The sequence below is a fragment of the Myxine glutinosa genome, chromosome 11 (assembly GCF_964187855.1).
Source record: "Myxine glutinosa chromosome 11, kmMyxGlut1.1, whole genome shotgun sequence".
Classification (NCBI taxonomy): Eukaryota; Metazoa; Chordata; class Myxini; order Myxiniformes; family Myxinidae; genus Myxine; species Myxine glutinosa.
The window spans coordinates 114,995,238-115,015,747 of record NC_136271.1 but is presented as its reverse complement, the minus strand read 5'-3'; the positions used below and the strand labels follow the sequence as shown (position 1 = coordinate 115,015,747).

The 20,510-nt window shown below is 44.4% G+C and overlaps 1 protein-coding gene across 1 annotated transcript; it reads left to right on the top strand.

Annotated features, from left to right (window-relative positions):
• Nucleotides 1-10,651: 10,651 nt before the first annotated feature.
• On the top strand, nt 10,652-15,605 carry LOC137436970 (keratin, type 1 cytoskeletal 11-like). The gene is made up of 10 exons (XM_068131225.2): nt 10,652-11,062; nt 11,239-11,321; nt 11,679-11,835; nt 12,587-12,751; nt 12,882-13,007; nt 13,099-13,319; nt 13,524-13,627; nt 14,237-14,252; nt 14,378-14,418; nt 15,300-15,605. Exons 1-10 carry the CDS (start codon nt 10,721-10,723, stop codon nt 15,395-15,397), a joined length of 1,353 nt encoding a protein of 450 aa, XP_067987326.2. The 5' UTR covers nt 10,652-10,720; the 3' UTR covers nt 15,398-15,605.
• The last annotated feature ends 4,905 nt before the right edge of the window (nt 15,606-20,510 follow it).

Below are 20,510 nucleotides of genomic sequence, written 5' to 3'. Positions count from 1 at the left end.
AGGCGTGTCTCCGCCATCGTCATCGGAAGGAGGAGTGAGCCAACCCCGATTAACCAACCAAGGACAAGGGGTTTGGCTTGAAAGGGGCGGAGAGAGAACGATCGGGGAGGTTCGCGAAGGTTCGAGGGTGTGGCCTATATAACCCGCGGCGGGACGCCCCCACCAGGGATGAGTCCTTGGAGAGCACGCGACGCACCTGAGGAAGCATGCCTGAGCTTCGAAACCACCACAGCTTTGGGACCATCGGAGCTTTGAGACAACCGCAGTGGTGACCACGGCAGCTTTGAGCTTTTGCGAAGCGACGCCGCCGGGCGAACACGATTGAGGAAGGGCGGCGGCTGCTCACTCCCGGCCCGGCCGTCCTCCTGTGTCCAGCCGAACCTTCCTCCCCTTCCAGTCATCCGTGCCTGGCCTCATCCATCCATTCGTGTGAGTCTGACCAGAGTCTGTCTTTTGTCTTGTCCTGGGGTTAAGTAAGACTGTTTAGAAAAGTTAATAATTGCTCTGTGGCTGCTGGTCCTTCCATCCTTTCTGTAAATTATTTTATTATCTTTCCTGCTCCTTGGTTCCTTTGTTTGTGTACATATTAGTAATAAATTATATTTGTATTTCCTACCTTTGTTCTTCTTCTTCATGCTCGTCCGGTTGCTTTAGCGATTTCCCCATTGCACACCTGTGGCACGATTTGGCCAACGAATAGGAATCGGGTCTAGTTCTTGTTAATAGTTCGTGCCGCGGTTGCTAAACCGCTCGGCAATTACCATCTGTCTGCGGTCGCGAACGGGGTTGCGCCCCTGCCTCCCTCCTCTCCGGAGGGAGCTGTGCAGCATCAGGACTCACGTCGGTCAGTCACAAACAAGGGGACTAATCCCCCCTTCTTAAGGGGAAGAAGGCCGATGGAGAGATCCGTAACAATTGGTGCCAGGAGCGGGATTCGGACCTGAAGTGCGCTCAGCGCACTCAAATTACGAGTGGCCCAAAATTTCATTTAATAACATCCAAATTTAAAATCGTGCCATGGATGGTCAAGGCGATCGGATGCCGGTGGGAGAGTTAGAGGGCTTAGAGTCAACCCAGGACCCCAGGGAAATGTATGTGGGAGAAATGGAGAGGGAGGAGAGCAATGAAGATGTGGTTGCGGGGGTGTCAGGTACACAAAATGGCGCCCTCGCGCACGTGGTTGCAGCAGCACCAAATGTCGCCGCGCCTGTGACCGTAGCAGCAGCCGCACCCTTTGTACCACCAACGGCTGCCGAAATGCAAGCCTGTTTGGCTGAAATGAGGGCCTTTATGACCAAAATAGTTGAAGGGTTTTGTAATAGAATAGAGGGGGACAAATCAAGGGCCGATAGAGAGCCAATGGGAAATGATTGGAAAACCAAATTCGGGAGATTGAGTAAGGAGGTGGAAAAGATGGATGCAATGCCAATGAGGGAAGAAGTAAGGGCCAACACCAATAACTTAGGAAGCAAATTGGAGGGACTCGGAAGCAAATTGGAGGGAGTCGGAAGCAGATTAGGGGACAAACTGGAGGGCATAATTGGCCAAGCCAAAGAAATTAATGAGGGGTTGGCAAGGGGGCAGGCCGCATATGAAGGAAGGGAAGCGGAGAGGGACAGAGACCGCAGGTTGGGCGAGGGAGTCCCGAGGGTGCACGATGAGGTAAAGCAGGTCGAGGAGCACTGGTTGGGCGGAGTGGAGAAAAGCACAGGTAACTGGACCGGGGTAGAAATCGCGACCCGGGGTATGGGGCAGCCGGTGACCGCTGAGGTAGAAGAGGGAATTTTAATAAAGCCAGCGGTCATCGTGGTGAATAAAGAAAAAGCAATAGTGGGTATAATTGAAATTGAAAAGACGACGGAGGTAGCCCGGGAATTGAAGGGAGAAATGGAAAATGTGCAAAGTCCCTGCTCACATCACGATGCTGTGCTTAATAACACCAATGAAAGTTTGCAGGTGTTGGAGCGAAGAAGAAGAAGCGCCCAGGTGAGTCATGCTGTATATTGTGCCGGGAGATTTTGTAAAAGGATGTTTGGCGCAGAAAGAATTTTCGTGCGCTTGGGATCGAGAAAGCATCCGGGCGTTGGTGAAGGGTCCCCTGTGAGTGGAAATGGCACGCTTGTGGAAAAAAAGTGTGCATCGGGGAATGAGCGTGTTACGAAGCGCGAGTGTGAAACCGAGTGGATGCGAGAGTGCACGCCCATGGTGAGTGGTACGGAGTATGTACCGAGGGAGAGTGCGCAAGACGGTGCGTGAGGTGTGTTAAGGAAGTGTGCGAACGGCGAGTGTGCGTGAGAGGTGTCGTGTGTAACAGGGAGTGCGGTGGTGGAATGGACGGAGTATGTGGGATGCACTGGAGGCGCAGAGACGCCGGGGTTGGTGAGTGTGAAAAGGGTCGCATGGTGTGAGCATGCAAGTGAAGCATCGACGTTGACCGGGCTAGCAGTTAGGGCGACGGATAGCCGAGGCGAGCACTCCGTGCGCGGTGCTTTTTGTTTGCAGCGAGGACCGGCCAGGACCGAAAGCGCGTCACTCTTCGGAGCGTCGCGCACGAATCGGGCCGGGTCCCACACTGAATGGTCGGTGCCGCGTCAGAGCGGCGATCGGCGCGATTCCGGGGGAGGGGGGCCACGTCAAAGGGATCGGAACGGTGCCCCCTGGTGGCGGGGGCGGGGTTCCGACCGGCGAGATTGAGCCATCGGGACGGCGACCGCAAGGATCCGCGCCGAGATGGCGCGTGGAATCTCGGCCCAACGAAGCCTCCTCCCCAGAATCGTGAATGCCGGACGGACTCAACCTGCAGGCGACCAAACCACCCGAATTCATTGCTCGGCTTTGCGAAGCCGAGTTTTAATGATGTGTAGACGCACCAAGGCTCAAGTTAAAGGACATTTGGTAGGGATAGGGAATTTGTGATTGGCAAAAATTTGATTGGCAGATTGATGATTGGTAGAATGATTGGCAAATTTTTGATTGACTGGAATTGGATGAGCAAAATTGATAGTAGAAGATACCCGATGTGTTGGGATGGCAAATCCACCATCCCTCACATAAAGGGGGCAAAGGAGCTATAGTTTTATGGGGTTTGGCAGTGTAAGCTCGCCGAGGGAGGGTTTGGATAATGTATAGAGACCTAGAGATTGACCATAGGTAACTGAAGATTTAAGTAGCGACATTGGACAGGTAGTGGGGACATAGAGAGGGTAGTTGGATTATAATGACGATTGATGAGGTAGCGCAATAATGTAAGGGGCGACAGGGAAGCGCGAGTTTTAGAGGGAAACCAGGTAGATCAGATGATGCCGTGTGTGTGAGAGTATTGATATCGAGCAAATGAGGAATTGCGGGGCAATGCTTGGGAGAGATGTGAGTTGTATTGAGCGTGAAAGTGTATGGAGCAGTGTGTGAGGAACAATTGTGGTTGTGCATTGTATTGAATGATTGAAGAAGCCTGGGAGGAAGGAGGGTGCAAGTGCCACCAGGTGTGTGATTGCACAGGTGTGCAAATTAACAGGTGTATGGAACAGGTGTATGAGTGAGTAATGGTGGTTGAGTGTTGTGTTGAGCAAATGGCTTTGGAGGAAGGAGGGTGCAGGAAGCACCAGGTGTACAAGTGATGGCACAGGTGTGCCAATACCGGTGAGCATGGTTGTGTGGAATACATGGAGTATGGAATATATGGAGTATGGAATGGATGGTGTGGAGGGAGTATGGTGGAAACTGTGGAGTGGAGTGGATGGTGCGAAGGTGTGTGTGGGGAGGATGGACCCCATCACGAATACCTGGGGAGGGTAGTTTAAGAGTTAGGTAGAGGGAGTAGGTAAATTGTGGTTGGATATTGGCATCTGTGGTGCATGGTGGAAGAATGGTGTTTGAATGGGTGCATTAGTGTCGTGGAAATGGCTGGGCGTGTGGCCTGTTAGTGTGTGTAGTTGAATGGGCACTCCGCCACTGTTAGGATGTCGGCCAGGTGAGGCCGCAGGTGGGCTCTGGGAGCCGGTAGAGTTGCTGTGGATGGGGCCCGAGGATCCGGAGGACGGACCCGGGTAGCCCAGTGCCAGAGAGGGCACCGAGTGGGGTAAGCGCCAAGGAGGGCCTTCCCCAGTTAGATAGGTTAGGTTAAGGAGCAGGTAAGCTCGGAGGCAACTACAGTGGTGGAGGTGTGCTGGTGGGTAGACCTGCTGGGAGAGCCACACGACCCAGTCCTGAAATTGTGCAAGGGCACAGGGAGTTGAATTGGGGGAGTGAGACCCCAAATTGATGAAGCACCACAGTTTGGTCAATGGGAATTTGGTTCTTAAAACCGCATAGAGTAGGATGGCCAATGGTTTGGCAGGGAAAGACCCCGGGTAGTGTAAAGTGTATTAAAGTCATTTAGAAGGATAGTTCGGATTGAAATCTCCTTGCACCATCTACATCCACTCCCCTGAGGCGATGACGTAACTCCACACCATGCCATGTTTTGTTATTTTTCTGTGCAAATGTTTGGAATGTGAGACGCATCATGACGTGGGTGTGACATTGTGCTTTGTGTTCCATCTCTCCCTCCTTATGAGGATAGATGATGAATTGGTGATGGCAAATTTAGACAATGGGATTGTGATGACGAATTTGATATAGGGGAGATATAGGGAAGACGAGACAGTAGTGACGAATTTGTAAATGTGTAGGTTTTGTAAATACGGGGAGGGGCAAGGGGGGGTAGTGTAGGTCACATGTGGGGGGCGTACGCTAGGGACGAGCTTTCTCACTTCGCTCTCCGTACGCACCTCGTTCTGCATTACCTGTTTTGATGTGTACCCTTGTGACCTTACCCCTCGCTCACCTGTCTTCTGTTCCCCTGTCTCCCACCCGAGGACTGTGCTCTCTGGGCACCGAGGGGAGCGTGCGGGAGTCCGCCATTGTGTGCCCGAATCCTTGCAACCAGCTACCTGCATCCACGCACCACTTATGGACCACATGTCTGTGGCTGAGCACCACTTATGGACCCCACGGGTTGGGGCATGGCCCCTCTGCTGGTACCGGCCACGATGGCCCGAGACTTTGCTGGCGGACCTTGGTAACATGGCACCTATGCCATACAGGCGAACCACCCCCAGTCGGCCCTTGTGGGCCATAAATAAAATACGGACACGTTTGTGCATGTTTCATTTTATTATGTCGAAATAGGCTGCCAGCAAGAAGAACCTGAAGGAAGACAACATCAAGAAGAACAATGGCCAGCAGAGGGAGCCAAAGAGCAAGAACACCAGCAGGGTTTGTTTTCTTTTGTATGAACTGTGGTGACTGTGCACTCTGGTGCATTTTTTGGTGCTTTGTGGTGCTGATTATTGGTGCTGGTGCGTCGATGCAGGGCAGGCTGTCTCCCCCTCCCCCCCCCCCAAAGAACAATCACAGGTCCTGGGTTACTTTGTAAATACAATTAGCATCAATTGTAAATAATGCTCCCGACCGTAAATGTATAGTTTGAAGACAATTCCGCAATTCGGTTAGCTGTGGGCGTAAATCTGTTAGGCAGGGTGCAATGCAGCAGGGGGACATACTTATTTGTGTTTTAAAACTGTCACACTCAGGGTCAGGTTAAATGTAGAGGGAACTACACCTACGTGTCACACTAAAGTTAAAGTTTTATAAGCCCGAGTACGTGCCTGGAGGATGAGGGTGCAGTGTTGCGGATTTGAGAATCCTGTGGTTTTGTTTTATTGTTGTAATGAGAATTGTTGTAAATATCACCCTCCGGTGTAAAGGTCAAAGGTCGTCCTCCTAGTTCATCCATATACATGCACGTAGCGATTCATATATCCTTCTAAATAGTTATCTCCTTATTCTATGTAGTTTAAGGCTCTGTTCCCACTAGTTGACACTTCATTGCATCGAATGAAATAAGATAGTTCCCCTTCCAACTGAACAGCCTCCATTGCCAACTGTATTGGGCGGTTTTCTGCAAAGCCTGCATTGCCAACTGCATTCACCCTCCATTGCCCATGTGGTCAGCTCGGAGAAGAAAGGCATGTCTCCGCCCTCGTCATCGGAAGGAGGAGTGAGCCAACCCTGATTAACCAACCAAGGACGAGGGGTTTGGCTTGAAAGGGGCGGAGAGAGAACGATCGGGGAGGTTCACAAAGGTTCGAGGGTGTGGCCTATATAACCCGCGGCGGGATGCCCCCACCAGGGATGAGTCCTTGGAGAGCACGCGACGCACCTGAGGAAGCACGCCTGAGCTTCGAAACCACCGCAGCTTTGGGACCATCGGAGCTTTGAGACAACCGCAGTGGTGACCACGGCAGCTTTGAGCTTTTGCGAAGCGACGCCGCTGGGCGAACACGATTGAGGAAGGGCGGCGGCTGCTCACTCCTGGCCCGGCCGTCCTCCCGTGTCTTACCGAACCTTCCTCCCCTTCCAGTCATCCGTGCCTGGCCTCATCCATCCATTCGTGTGAGTCTGACAGTCGTCTGTCTTTTGTCTTGTCCTGGGTTTAAGTAAGACTGTTTAGGTAAGTTAATAATTGCTCTGTGTCTGCTGGTCCTTCCATCCTTTCTGTAAATTATTTTATTATCTTTCCTTCTCCTTGGTTCCTTTGATTGTGTACATATTAGTAATAAATTATATTTGTATTTCCTACCTTTGTTCTTCTTCTTCATGCTCGTCCGGTCGCTTTAGTGATTTCCCCATTGCACACCTGTGGCATGATTTGGCCAACGAATAGGAATTGGGTCTAGTTCTTGTTAATAGTTCGTGCCGCGGTTGCTAAACCGCTCGGCAATTACCATCTGTCCGCGGTCGCGAACGGGGTTGCGCCCCTGCCTCTCCGGAGGGAGCTGTGCAGCGTCAGGACTCACGTCGGTCAGTCACAAACAAGGGGACTAATCCCCCCTTCTTAAGGGGAAGAAGGCCGACGGAGAGATCCGTAACAATATATATATTGTAACGAATTTGAGAAGTGTAACGAATTTGAGAAGTGTAACGAATTTGAGAAGTGTAACGAATTTGAGAAAGTGTAAAGAATGTGAGAATTATGGTTTTGTTGTGTGTAACTGACCCTCGTAATGTAAAGAAAGGTCGAAGCTCATCCTCTTAGTTAATTCCATAAACCTACACACAGGACACCATATATCCTTTTAAATAGTTAGTCCCTTATTCTATGTAGGCTAAGGATGTGTTTCCCAATAGTTTGACTCTTCATTGCACCGAATTAAATAAGAGTAGGCCCCTCCGACGCCCCATGGCAGCTTCCAAGTGCCAGGTTTGCTGCAATTGACTCTTTAGGCACTTTGCTGCATTTTCATCCCCTGTCCACTTTGCTGCATTTGACTCCATTACGCATGAGGTAACGACGAAGAAGAAAGGCGGGTCTCCACCTCGTCATAGAGGGGAGGAGTAAGTCGGCCCCGCTCATCCAACCCAGAACGAGGGGTTTGGCTTGAGAGGGCGGAGAGAGAACGCTTGGGGGAGGTTCGCAAAGGGTGAAGGTCGGGGCCTATATAACCCGCAGCGCGACGCTCCCCAAGGCAGATGAGCTGAGACAGCAGATGAGCTTTTTGGAGGAGATTGAGGTCCGGAGAAGATTGAGAGAGAGGTGCGGCAGATGCGTGATCCAGCTAAAGCAGCCAAGAGAGAACGAGACGTGAGGGGGTGCTGATACTGAGCAATACGCCGAGACCCTCTAGGCCCTATTGCCGGCCGTGGAGACGCGGAGCTGCCAGCTGCTGTTCGCTTCGAGCACGGAACGTGGACCTCGACGGTGTGGAATTGCCCGGACCTTCCTGCCCTGCCATCGGCTTGGACCTTCTCCTCCCTCCAGTGATTCCTGCCATCATTTCCCCCGTGTAAGTGTGCCCGTTTGTCCGTCTTTCATGTTGTCTTGGGGTATTAATTAAGACTGCCATATATATAAGCTAATCATTGCCCTATGTCTCCTGCTCCTTCAATTGCCTTAAAAATCATCTTTCTTTTCCTTTCTGCTTAGTGTGTATAAATAGTAATAAATCTTGTTATTCCCTACTTTGTCTTTACTTCTTCATGCTCTTTCGGTCACTTTAGAGGTTTCCATATTGAGTGCACGTGGCGCGATTCGGCCAACGTTCAGGATCGGGTTTAGTGAAGGCTAATGACTCGAACTTCGGGTTGCTAAAAACCGCTCAGCAACTAACTAGACCATCCAAACCGGGGTTCGAGCGGTACTTGTCTTCCTAGTCTGCGGAGGGACGGATAAAGGTATTCGGGATAGACCCTGGACCCATAACCCTGATCCGTTCCATCCTGTGGGATAGCGTTACAAGTACAAGGACCGGGGAGACGGCCAGCTTAACAGGACAAGGGGCTAATCACCCCTTGCTAACAGGAGAGCCGTCCCCCATATCCGTAACAATATATATATATATATATATATATATATATATATATATATATATACATATATATATATATATATATATATATATATATACACAGACTTGGCATTTAATATGGAATTTTTTTTTTTCTTGACGGGTTTCCTTTCTGAACTCAGAATATCAATCTGGTGAGTTTCTTTTACACTTCGGTGATTTCTTTGTTAAAAGAACCATGTCACTGATTGTCTGTCGCAGCAAGAAGTCAATAACAGGATTATATCACAGGTGGCATGACAAAATGTACGGACAGGTACATTTGACGATTGGTTTCACAATCGGGTGTATAAGGGTTGTTGCGTTCTGTATTAGTGGAAAACAACTGCTGCACGTCTACAAAAGTTATTGCCGCTTCCTCTGGAGATGGTCCGTCAACTCGACAATGCTGTTTGTCATGGAGTGGTGGCTTTACGAAATTCCGGCATGAAACAGTGTGCTATTGCTTGGCAGTATGGCATCACTCAAGGTCAGGTGTCAAAGATCCCGAAACGAAATGCTCAGAGGGGTGTCCCTCCTCCAATATCGAGGCCAGGACGTCCCCGCAGAACCACAGGGAGGGATGATCGCCAGCTGCACCGGTTAGTCCGCAATGGCCGTACCAAGTCAGCTAATCGGCTTAGGGCTAAGTGGCAGCAACTGACAAATGTGCCTGTATCCAGAAGGCTAGTCAACCAACGACTGGTTCAAGCAGGCTATCATGCCAGGCGTTCCCTGAGAAAGCCATGCCTGACAAGACAACACCACCAGCGCCGATTGCAGTGGGCCAGAGAGCACCGTCAATGGCAGCCAGGACACTGGAATCATGTGATCTTCAGTGACGAGTCTTGATTTCTGGTCTATCGTCAAGATGGCCATGTCCGAGTGCGCAGACAAGTGCATGAAGCCTGCAACGAAGATTGTATAGTGCCAAGAGTCCAAGCTGGAGGTGGTGGGGTGACCGTTTTGGCTGCTTTTCATGCAGGGGGCAAAACTGACCTGGTTGTTCTGAATGGAAACCTGAACCACTTCAAGTACAGGGCCATTCTGGAAGAAACATTGCTTCCATTTGCTTGCGCAGCCTTTCGAGGAAACTTTGTCTTCCAAGATGACAATGCATGGCCTCATCGTGCTCGCATGATCCAACACTTTCTTGCTGACCGTGGTGTAGAGCACATGGAGTGGCCTGCCACGTCCCCGGATATGAATCCGATAGAGAAATTGTGGGCAGAATTAACGCATCAAATAGACAACTTGGACCAGCAGCCTACCTCTGTGCGTGAATTGCAGCAGGCTATTGTCACTGCATGGCAAGCGATTCCTGTCCAAACCTTGGCAAATCTCGTGAACAGCATGCCTCAACGTGTACGTGCTCTCCTGAATGCTCGTGGGGGTTACACGACGTACTGAACTGTAATTTTACTCTCCGTAATCCCAGTTGTAATTTAACTTTTGTTTTTGTTTAAAATTTTTTGGCTAATGTGCAAAATAAAGAGATACTTCTGGAAAACGTACAGAAGTTTAACACAGTACTGTCCGTGAATTGAGTTCGATATCAGTTTGCATCACTTTCAAAGATCAATTTATTTGCTTCGAAATGTCAAATGTGGTTTTTGTTTCTTTTAAAGGTCACATTAACAAAATCTAGAATAATTTCAACATAATTCCAATGAACTTCTTGGTTCTAAGTCATCTTGAAAAGTAAGTTCACCCCCACCCCCACACCCCCACACCACACAGTAAGTTCACCCCCACAAAAAAATATTCCATATTAAATGCCAAGTCTGTGTGTATATATATATATATCTTTATTATCCACATTCACCTTCACAAACCCAATCATCTTATACCTCATCGTTTCAGTGTTTACTGCCCTCCTCTCTTTCCACACATCCTGATCGTTCATTCCCATGATGTTTTTCCCACTGTCAGATCTGCTTTGCTCTACCATGAGCTTCACTCCTTCAAAAAAAGAATAGGAAAAAGTAATTGACTCAGAACAGCAATGAGCACAGTCTATTTTACAATACCTACTGTCAATTAAATTTATAACCATGGTAAAAATAATTTAAAAGGTGATTTTTTTTTCCAAAGTGAGAAATAAAGAAGGGAGTTTCTTATTATGACAAGGACAACACCCACCAATAGTATTTCAACGTGTGGAGAAGGGTGAAATAAATCTCATTGCTAACAATGACAGAGATTGCCTTGAGGCAATAATTTCGTGTTGGATGACATCAAAATGAAAGGTTATATCTTACCGGTGGTATATAAATAGGCAACAAGAGAACACCAGAACTTCCAGTGAAGCTTTATCAGAACTAGCTCGTTTGTGTTCCTTTTCAGCAGTCAAGATGAGTTCGCGACAGTTCAGCTCCAATTCATTGAATAACTTCGGTTCAGGTCGGAGCATGAGCACCTATCGTGGTGGTGCTGGTGGTGGTGGTGGTGGTGGTGGTGGTGGTGGTGGACAAGGTGGACGAGGCATAAGCCTTTCAAGCGGTCTGCAAGGTAATGAAAAGCAAACCATGCAATCCCTTAATGAACGTCTCGCCAACTTCATGAATAAGGTTGGCAACCTCGAGAAAGCAAATGCAGAACTAGAACTCAAGATCAAGGAACAGTTGAAAGGTAAAGGTGCACAAGACTCAGACTACGAGTCATACTATGGGATCATCGCAGACTTACGAGCCAAGGTATGTGCACTTGATCCATTGCTGCTTACCTGGTCAGGAATAATTAATGATTGAAACAAAATAATTTAACATCTAATCATGTACTTGTCCGTGTGTGTGTGTGTGTGTGTGTGTGTGTGTGTGTGTGTGTGTGTGTGTGTGTGTGTGTGTGTGTGTGTGTGTGTGTGTGTGTGTAGATTCATAATCAAATAATGGAGAATGCCCAAATCAGCCTGGAGATCGACAATGCAAGGCTCGCTGCGGACGACTTTAAAACCAAGTGAGACCGCAGATGTTGCGCATGACCCACCATCATGAACAACAATCCTAGTTTGTGTCCTGAACAGATCTGCTAAGTATCATCTTGTGCAGATTTGTTTTGTCAGAGTTGAAATGCACTAAAATTGAATTGAGGCACTGGATATGTCTATAAGTTACATCTATTCTTAGATAACAATTGTTAACGTTGGTTGGGATTCAGCTATAAAACAAAAAAATGTTGGAATATGTGTACAATGAGACCTTGAGTTTTGTCGTGAATTTCACTTCATATCTTCCCCTTTACTGGATCCACCAGTAAATTCATGGAATTGGATTTCTTCTCAAAAGTGAAATCAAAATGCTCCGCTGATTGCAGGTTGGACAACGAAACTACTTTGCGCACTACTGTGGAAGCTGATATCGACAACTTGCACGGACTGCGCGATGAGTACACGATGGTAACTTCATCAATGAAGGGAGAGCTGGAGGCACTGCAGGATGAGTTGGACTTCTTGAAGAAAAACCATGCGGAGGTTTGAATTCTTCTTCTTTCACCAGAAACATTCCAAACACCGTTGATGGAAGTTCATATTTTACAAGAAAATGTAAAATTTAGGCTTTTTTTTTTTCAAGAAATATACTCATTTTGCAATATCCACAATTATTCGATATTTCATTCGATATATTCGATATTGTTCGCTGTTGCTCAGCAAACAAATGGGGTGTGAAGACTGCACGATGAGAACAGCTGGTTCAGCATGGGTAATGTGTGCACAGTCTCAATTCCCCCCCCCCCCCCATCCCCCTCTTCCCGAGAAACAAAGTTGGAATTTTCGTCCGACATCAACTTGGATCTCGATGCCTAATCACATTATTATACAGAAAGAATAAATAATAAAAATAAAGAATATATAGCGAAGAAAGATTATTATATGCTGTACTGCACAAGAAAAAGAAAAGGAGAAGAAAAATAATACATATAGAAGAGAAAGAGAAAGTTGGCGTTCTTAGTGATGTGGACGCAGAGGAAAATCGAAAAATGGTTTGCACCATGGGACTACATCTCACGTCCGACTGGTGGGTGGGTCAGTGGGGGTGGTGGCCGTCAGGGTAAAACCTTTAGCTCCATAGGGATGGACGCCCCTTGACACCTTCACATATTATTGTACAGATAAGATATGTGTAGTCATGCGAATATGGCATATAATAACTCAGAAATACAACTTTACCTCGAATATATTTGGACGTAAATCATTAAACTCCTTCAACTTTCTCCCCCTTTAGGAAGTTGCAGCATTGAAGGCGCAGATTTCTGGTTCCGGCATGTCTGTGGACGTTGATGCCAAACAAGGTCCAAACATTATGCAGATGTTGGATGAGATGAGAAAGAGATATGAAGCTGATATAGAAAGGAACAGGGCTGAGGCTGAACAAGCTTTTCAACTACAGGTCAGTTTTTGTAAAAGTTAGACATTGTGAGAGCAACGTAGTTGTAGTTGGAATAACAACATCATGTTACTTAAGTTATGCGTGCCAATCATGAAATTGTTCCTTCCATTACCTTGAAATGTTATTTTAGGCTGAGCAGGTGCAGCAGGTCGCAGTCCAACAAAACCAAGCTACAATGTCTTCTAAGAATGAGGCCACTGAGATGCGAAAAAGTATGCAGGTCCTACAGAGTGAGCTGGCAACTTTACAAAGCCAGGTAAGCTGGATAAGTAAAACTCAGGTGTCTGTTTTATGTGACAATTATCGTCCTTATAAAAAATAAAGTTAGAGTATGTTCTGTATTCCAGATTGCCTCTTTGGAAGACATGCTGGATGACACAAGATGCAGAAAACAACGTGAACTGGAATCGTATCTGAACAGGTTGGAACAACTTGAGGGAGACCTTGCAAGCGCACGCGGGGATATCAACGGCCAGAAATGTGATTACGCCAAACTCCTGGATGAAAAGATGCAGCTTGAAGCTGAGATTGAAACATATCGCCGTTTGCTGGATGGAGGAGGCAGCGGGTAACTTAACAAGCTATTTTGTAGCATTTCTAGCCAAGCAATGTGTGTCAATTGTGAAAAATAAAAAGGTATTTTAAATTTTTTACTTTAATGTGTAAAACCCCCCAAAAAACAAAACTGCAACACATCAAGTGTAAAGCACTCTCTATTTGTTTGAAGATACTGAAAGCCTTTCTCATCATGATATTATAATGTTTTCTCCAGAGTTGAAATGTCATCATCCTCATCTTCATCATCAAAGGGAATGAGGTCAGGATCTGGTGAATTAAGTCTCGAGTGTAGTCTCGGGTCTGGAGGTTCCAGTGAACGTAAGTACCATTACATACCTTTAATTAAGAAGTCCCAGCGAATGCAATAACTCTGCTTTCAAATGGATAAAGATTCTGAAGGATAAGCAAGTGCCAAGCAATAATACAAGTGCCAAACACTTGGAGGGGAGGAGGGGGTGTTTATTTTAATACTCTGTTCTTAATTAGGGTATGTGTAGATTAGGGTATGTTTCTAATTAGGGTATGTTTCTACTTATGTAGAAAAGAAAACGCATTGCATTTCTTGGATGATTGTTGTCTTGTTCTTAGAACGACTTGGAACATCCATGTACTTTTCCAATACAATATTCATGTCTCTATACAGTTACATCTCCAGTGTTACAAAACTAAAATGGTTATTCATTTGAATCATCCTCTGAATGAAGAAATTGTATTTAAGCGAATCAAGTCAAAATCAAATTTTACCAAAGTGGTTGTTACATCTGGAATACAAAGGTCACTGTTATGCATTATTATGTCCTCAACGACGAACAGAGATCTTTAAAGTGTATTTCAAGGGTTGAAATTCAAAGTAACTTTGGATATTCTTTGTCCACCCCTCCACCCTCCCCCTGCTCCGCTTCCAAACTCGCAACGATTCTTCCACAGAAGTCATCAAGACAGAGTAAGGATTTGTAATAATTTTCATTTTCCTGGATGGTGTAATTACTTGATGGTTTGGAATAATTACATTACTGGATGGTGTGAAATACTCAATTATACCTTGCTCATCATGTTTCTAATTTCCAGGCTACTTGAAATCAACGCACCGCCAGAACCTCTCCCTCTCGGTAAGGTTAACATTCGTTTGGAAAAAGAAATTTCTATGAAGGAAACGGAAACCTGTGAAGAAGGAAATATTAAATTAACTTGCAATAAGCTGTTTTAATCCAATATCGATAAAATATATTTTTCTGAAACTTTATTTTACGATATAGCAAAAGTATCCGTCCACAGTGATGGGAAAAGTTAAAGTTAATCTTTCAATTTAAATTATTTCATAGACTATAAGAAGGTTAATTGTGTTGCATTCTTCGTTTCACTCAGAACCAAAGCTCTAAGCTACTTCTACCATTCACCGTGAAAGGGTGGTATAACATGGGGCAGCAGAGGTTGGATTTTTATAACAAGAGGGCAAAATATAACTATTTTCAATTGTGTGTTCCTCGATAAAGATATGTACTTTAATCTTTGTACTAAATGTACTTTACTAAATGTACTTTGTACTAAATGTTAAATGTACTTTAATCCAGATGTTCGTTTTGATTTTGAGGGCAACAGGATTTGGCTTAATCCAGATTAAATCGTGCCTGGAACGGACAATAAATTGCATGAAGAAAGTGAAATGAAAATGCAAAATAATCCAATCAGCAGCTTTTAAAACGCAGTGCGGGCAGTGGCCGAAAATAAATGGGAGACAGATACCACGGTTCACAATGTATGTAAGATGAGCAAATGTTTGTGATGTATGCACAATCAATACCTGCAGAAACTATCTCCTCTAAGTAAAGGCAGGGAATTCAATGCACGACAATGGGGGGACAGTATACGGTTATACAGTATGCTCAAAAGACTTTTTATATATTGCGCTTTCAATTGTCACATTGTTATTATTTTTGAGATGTTCGTTATATATATTTTTCAATAACGAACAAAATGTATTGTGTTGCAGTTGAGCATCGGAGGAGAATTCAAATTATAACAGAAAAATGGGTGGACGGGGCGTTGGTGGCTGAAGACGTGGAAACTTCTGAAGAACCTTTCGAGTAATTACTTCTACTCCTGTTCAATCACATCCAAGTTTGACGAAAAGCTTCGCTGTTTTGACTTGTTATTCGAGGGGTTTTTTCTGGGGTTTAAAAAAATATGGATTTCTCTTCCAGACATTAAGAACAGGTGGCTAAGCAATGGTGCTCGATGGTGAAATGCTTGCTCATCCTTAAAGCAGAAATGCAATAAAATTAATGATCATGCTGTTTCTTGTTGTACTCTAACTGAAACACAACAGTAAGATGCAACCCCTGGATCACTAATAAACAGCATTCACCTTCAATACAAGAAACAACATAGGAAATAAAGAAATGGAAAAAGTCACTTTGGCACTTAATGACCAACATCCTCACAGAAGGTAACATCAGCAAGTGATGAGAAAACATACCTTGTGATGATACTGATGATATTACAATTTAATTTTCGTTTTGTTGATATTGTCCTGTCACCAGCGAGTAAGACCACTGGGTGACGAATGACCGATCGTTGCTACTCCCAAGGCAGCAGCCCGAAAATTAGTGGTGCTTTTTGGTGTGCATGAGATGGAAGGCAGAGCCGTGCTTACCTGAACGAAGCACGTGGGTTGATTCCCGAAACCCACAATGAACAGACACGACACGACAAATGAAAAATGCCACAATAATGATTTTATAAAAATAAGGCAGCCTGGAGCCGCTCACGTGGGAAATTCTCCGTCAATGATGCTGGTCAATGCAGCGAGCGCACCGAGCCGTGAAGCGACTGCCAAAACACCATCCTCTCAATTCCTGGCCAGCGAGCACAACATGGCCCTCAGCACCGACCAATAACACCTCCTCCTCCAACGTTGCAAAAGTTCACACAATAGCTCTGAAAAGTCTCCTCACAAGCACACATGAGCCAGCCGCAGAGGACAGCCAGAGACAAAAGCGACAGAGAGAGCGACTCTTCTTCTTCCCTCCTGCTAGAACCTTCTTGCTCTGACATCACACTGGCCAATCCCGAGCCCCATCGAATCACCCCGTGTCAATGACGAAGCTCGGGGCGTGGCTTGCCGGTTACAATCTTTTGGAGGCGTGGTTTACTTGCACACGCGTTCGGGGTTTTGTCGGCAATTATGTCGGTTGGTTAATGGATGGTTTTATGTCTGGTCTTGTTGTAATTGTAAAAACGTAGGGAAAAAACCACCGAGGGTAATCACATACTGGGGGGAAACTAATCTTAACCCCCAATCTAATTACCATTGCTTCACCCCTCATGTGAAGACACGTGAACAACTTAAGCTCCGGTTTCCCTACTTAATACATCGAGATGTCTCCTCCTCGTCCACGGTCGATGCTCCACCTATACGATCCTACCTCCACTGTGGGATTTCATCATCTAACTCAGTGGGGGGAAAAAGGGGGTTCTGGGACACATTAAATTTAACATTGAAGTCAATGGGGAAAAAGGGAAAAACTTATTGACTCACACCCCCTCTCTCATAAAATTACACCCCCTTTTCTCTCAAAAAATTGCGTCCACTTTTTACGAAGCTAATTTACCAACTACTAAAACACATAGAATTTCCAATTGAAGTCAATGGGGAAAGAGCGAAAAAACTTAATAACTCACTGGATTTTCAACCAGATTTCACCCTCTTTTGGAACAACCTATTTCCAAATATTAAATCCTCAATCGACCTGACTACTACTCATAGGTTCTAGCTCACCTCAAATTTAACATTGAAGCCAATGGGGAAAAGTATGGAAACTTATTGACTCAAAGCACCTATCTTGAAAAATTACACTCCTTTTCTCCCTCCTAAGTCCCGCCCACTTTTTACTAAGTTATAAGTTAAGTTATAAGTTTACTTTTACTATATAAATATGATAAATCCAAACGACATAGCCTACCAGATATTGAGCCTCTTGAATTCCCTGATTCTCGATATGATAAATTAGAGAATTGCCCAGCTTGTGATAGAGTGGGATTAAATACAGAGTCAAAAGCCCATAAACAATGTTTATTCTGTGATTATCTCTTAATTAATGATGATAAAAAATATAAAAATATATATAACTCTTTTAAAGTAGAACCAAAAATGAATTACTTTACAAGATTAATAAGAGAGATGAATGTTAAGTATTATGATGAGAATACACCATTTCTTACAAGGGAAGAGGCTATTTGTATTGAGGAAATGTATAGGGGTTTAATGATATTTATTATTCAAAATAATTTTAATGGAAATGTTAATACAAGATATTATATAAATAAAATAATGGATTATCTTGAAATTAAACCTGAACTCAGGATAAAATATAGAGTTTCTAAAAAAGCTCATAAAAAATTAGATGACTTGTTTTCCAAATATATAAATGAATGATTTTTTACCCGTTTGGGAAAACAAGATAAAATTTAACAACCATAAAAATCGACCAAATTCATTGAGATGTCTAATCATTGGTTCAAGCGGATGTGTAAAAACCTGTTTGCTTTTAAAGATGCTCCTTACCCCCAACTTTTTAGATTATGATAATTGAATAATTTTCACAAAGTCAAGTTTTCAACCCGAGTATCAACTACTATCACATGGTTTTAATGCGGGTCTTCAAAAAGAAGATATAATCAGTTTATTTAAAGTTCAAAAAAAACTAAATGATTGTAACATTGAGGATATAATACAACTATTTTGTGATACACAGAAATCAAAACCAAAACCAAAACCCATAACTTGTATTCTCAGTGATAATACGGATGACATACCTTCACCCCAAGATTTAGATAAAACAAAAAAGAACCTCGTTATCTTTGATGATTGTGTTAATGAGAGAAACCAAACGGTTATGGATAGCTATTTAGTGGGGCGGCTTAGCCCAAATATTCAAAAGAATTGTGCATTTTGTGATACAAGCACCAAATTTGGCACAAATGTACATTAATATGTTGCGAACATTTTCAGATATTGGGCCACTTGAAATTCCGTAATTTTTTTTTTCAAATTTTTTCAAATTTCGTAATTTCAAATTTTTCGGGTGACACCGTCACAATTTCGGTCTTCGAGGCCGGCCGATAGGCAAAGTGTGACCGGAAGGGATGAGGTTCTCCTGACCACGTGGCCCTCGATCTGGGAAGCGAGTGGCGTTCCATTAGTGGACGCGCCCCTCACGCCCGACTTTTGGGCGGCCCCGGCAGGCCGTTTGTTTTGACGTTCCGTGACAGGCCCTGCACCCCCACCTCCGGGCCGACCGGAAGCTTGTGCTGAGTACATCATACCTGAACAACTCAGTGAGGCAGAACACAGCAGTGCACACCAGGGTGACCCCTTCAGTGCATAAACCAATTAACCTGTCCACTGCAGGGCATATAGAAATGAAGTTATTTTCTGCATATAATGATAATATAAGTTCAGTTCTATATAACAATTTCTGTTATCACCACTACCACTACAACTACCACTACTACAAGCTTTGTCTGGAATTTTGTGGACTAACAGACAAACAGACATACAGACAAGCTGGGATCAAAACATTACCTCCTTCCACCATTGAGTGTAGAGGTAAACATCATGGAAATTATATCATGCCCTAGATTTAATTCATGCTTACCCGTGTATTTGCTTCACTGGTTCACAAGGTCTTTTGCATACATGTAATTCAGACTCTCGTCTTCATTGCTGACCACACAATGTTCGCAACATATTAATGTACATTTGTGCCAAATTTGGTGCTTGTATCACAAAATGCACAATTCTTTTGAATATTTGGGCTAAGCCGCCCCACTATATCGGCCGGCCTCGAAGACCGAAATTGTGACGGTGTCACCCGAAAAATTTGAAATTACGAAATTAGAAAAAATTTGAAAAAAAAAATTACGGAATTTCAAGTGGCCCAATATCTGAAAATGTTCGCAACATATTAATGTACATTTGTGCCAAATTTGGTGCTTGTATCACAAAATGCACAACAGGTTTGCTATGCTGCTACACTAATTATACAAGAGGGAGACATTCTTCTTGTAATTGTATTTATCTCAGTCAATCATACTTTCAACTCCTTCGCCGCTCAATAAGAAACAATGCCAATGCCTTTATTTTATTCAAGTTAAATTCAATAGATGTAAATAATTTTTGGAGAGGCAATTGGTCTACGTTATGTAGTAAAAAAAGAATTTGAGGCTCACACGAAACACACGATTGGAAAATATAAATATATTGTTGTGAAACAAGATGAGATACGAAATGATATTTTTCAATAAATAAATACAGAAAATGAATGCACAAGAAAGAGCAAGAAGATTTAAGGAACATCAGGAGTTAGTTTCAAAAGTTGTAAAGCAACAGGAAGGCATAAAGAAGAAACGCAGACAGAAACTAACTGGTGAAGAAGCGTTTGAAAGAAAACAAGAGAAATTTTTAAAACCGCTTTTAAAAACTTCCCAACAAAAAATGATTTCGTCGACAGTTCCTGCGATAGAATATACTCCAAAAAACTTCAAATGCTCAAAGATTTTAGTCAAATGACGGAGCAAGAACTTGGAGATATAGAAGAATTAGAATATGATGATGAAGAATTATTTCAACAACTTGAGGAGGTAAATCAACCTCCCAATTATATTGTGGAAGCTCTTCAAAACAATGAATATTCGGCGGATTCAAAAACCAGAGCAGGTCTCATTCCAACAGAATAACCAGCACAGTTCTATTTTGTTAAAGAAAAGGTATTGATATTGTTATGTCGATGTGGTAGTGATATGTAGAGCAGATAGATCTGATTAGGTAACATGCTTTGTGTGTCGCGGTAAGGAAAACTACCTGTAATAAGTTCTTCATGTGTAGGCGTTTGTCGGGTTAAGATGTATACTTGTGAATCTACCAGGAGGTTCGAGTGATAAGTAGTGTAGGGATTAAGAATAAAGCCCCGTAATTCTCACCTGGTCAGCCATACCTTTGTCCCTTTTGGCACTGCACACCACAAGGACACTTAGTTAGGATCTCCTTAGTGCAACACTAAAATAACGCCCTCCCCTGACATGACTTAGGAAGGAAGCCAGGCAAGGACACCACCGCATGGCCGCCGCCATTTGCCTCCGATGGGCCTAACCAGATCGAGTGCCACGTGCTATGACCACACCACAGGCCTGTGATTCGGTG

Bases quoted from the DNA above. Each gene is read 5' to 3' on its own strand.
- LOC137436970 (XM_068131225.2), top strand. From the start codon at position 10,721: ATGAGTTCGCGACAGTTCAGCTCCAATTCATTGAATAACTTCGGTTCA. The intron at 11,836-12,586 runs GTTTGAATTCTT...CTCCCCCTTTAG, and splicing joins TGAAGAAAAACCATGCGGAG to GAAGTTGCAGCATTGAAGGC. The intron at 13,320-13,523 runs GTAACTTAACAA...TGTTTTCTCCAG, and splicing joins CTGGATGGAGGAGGCAGCGG to AGTTGAAATGTCATCATCCT.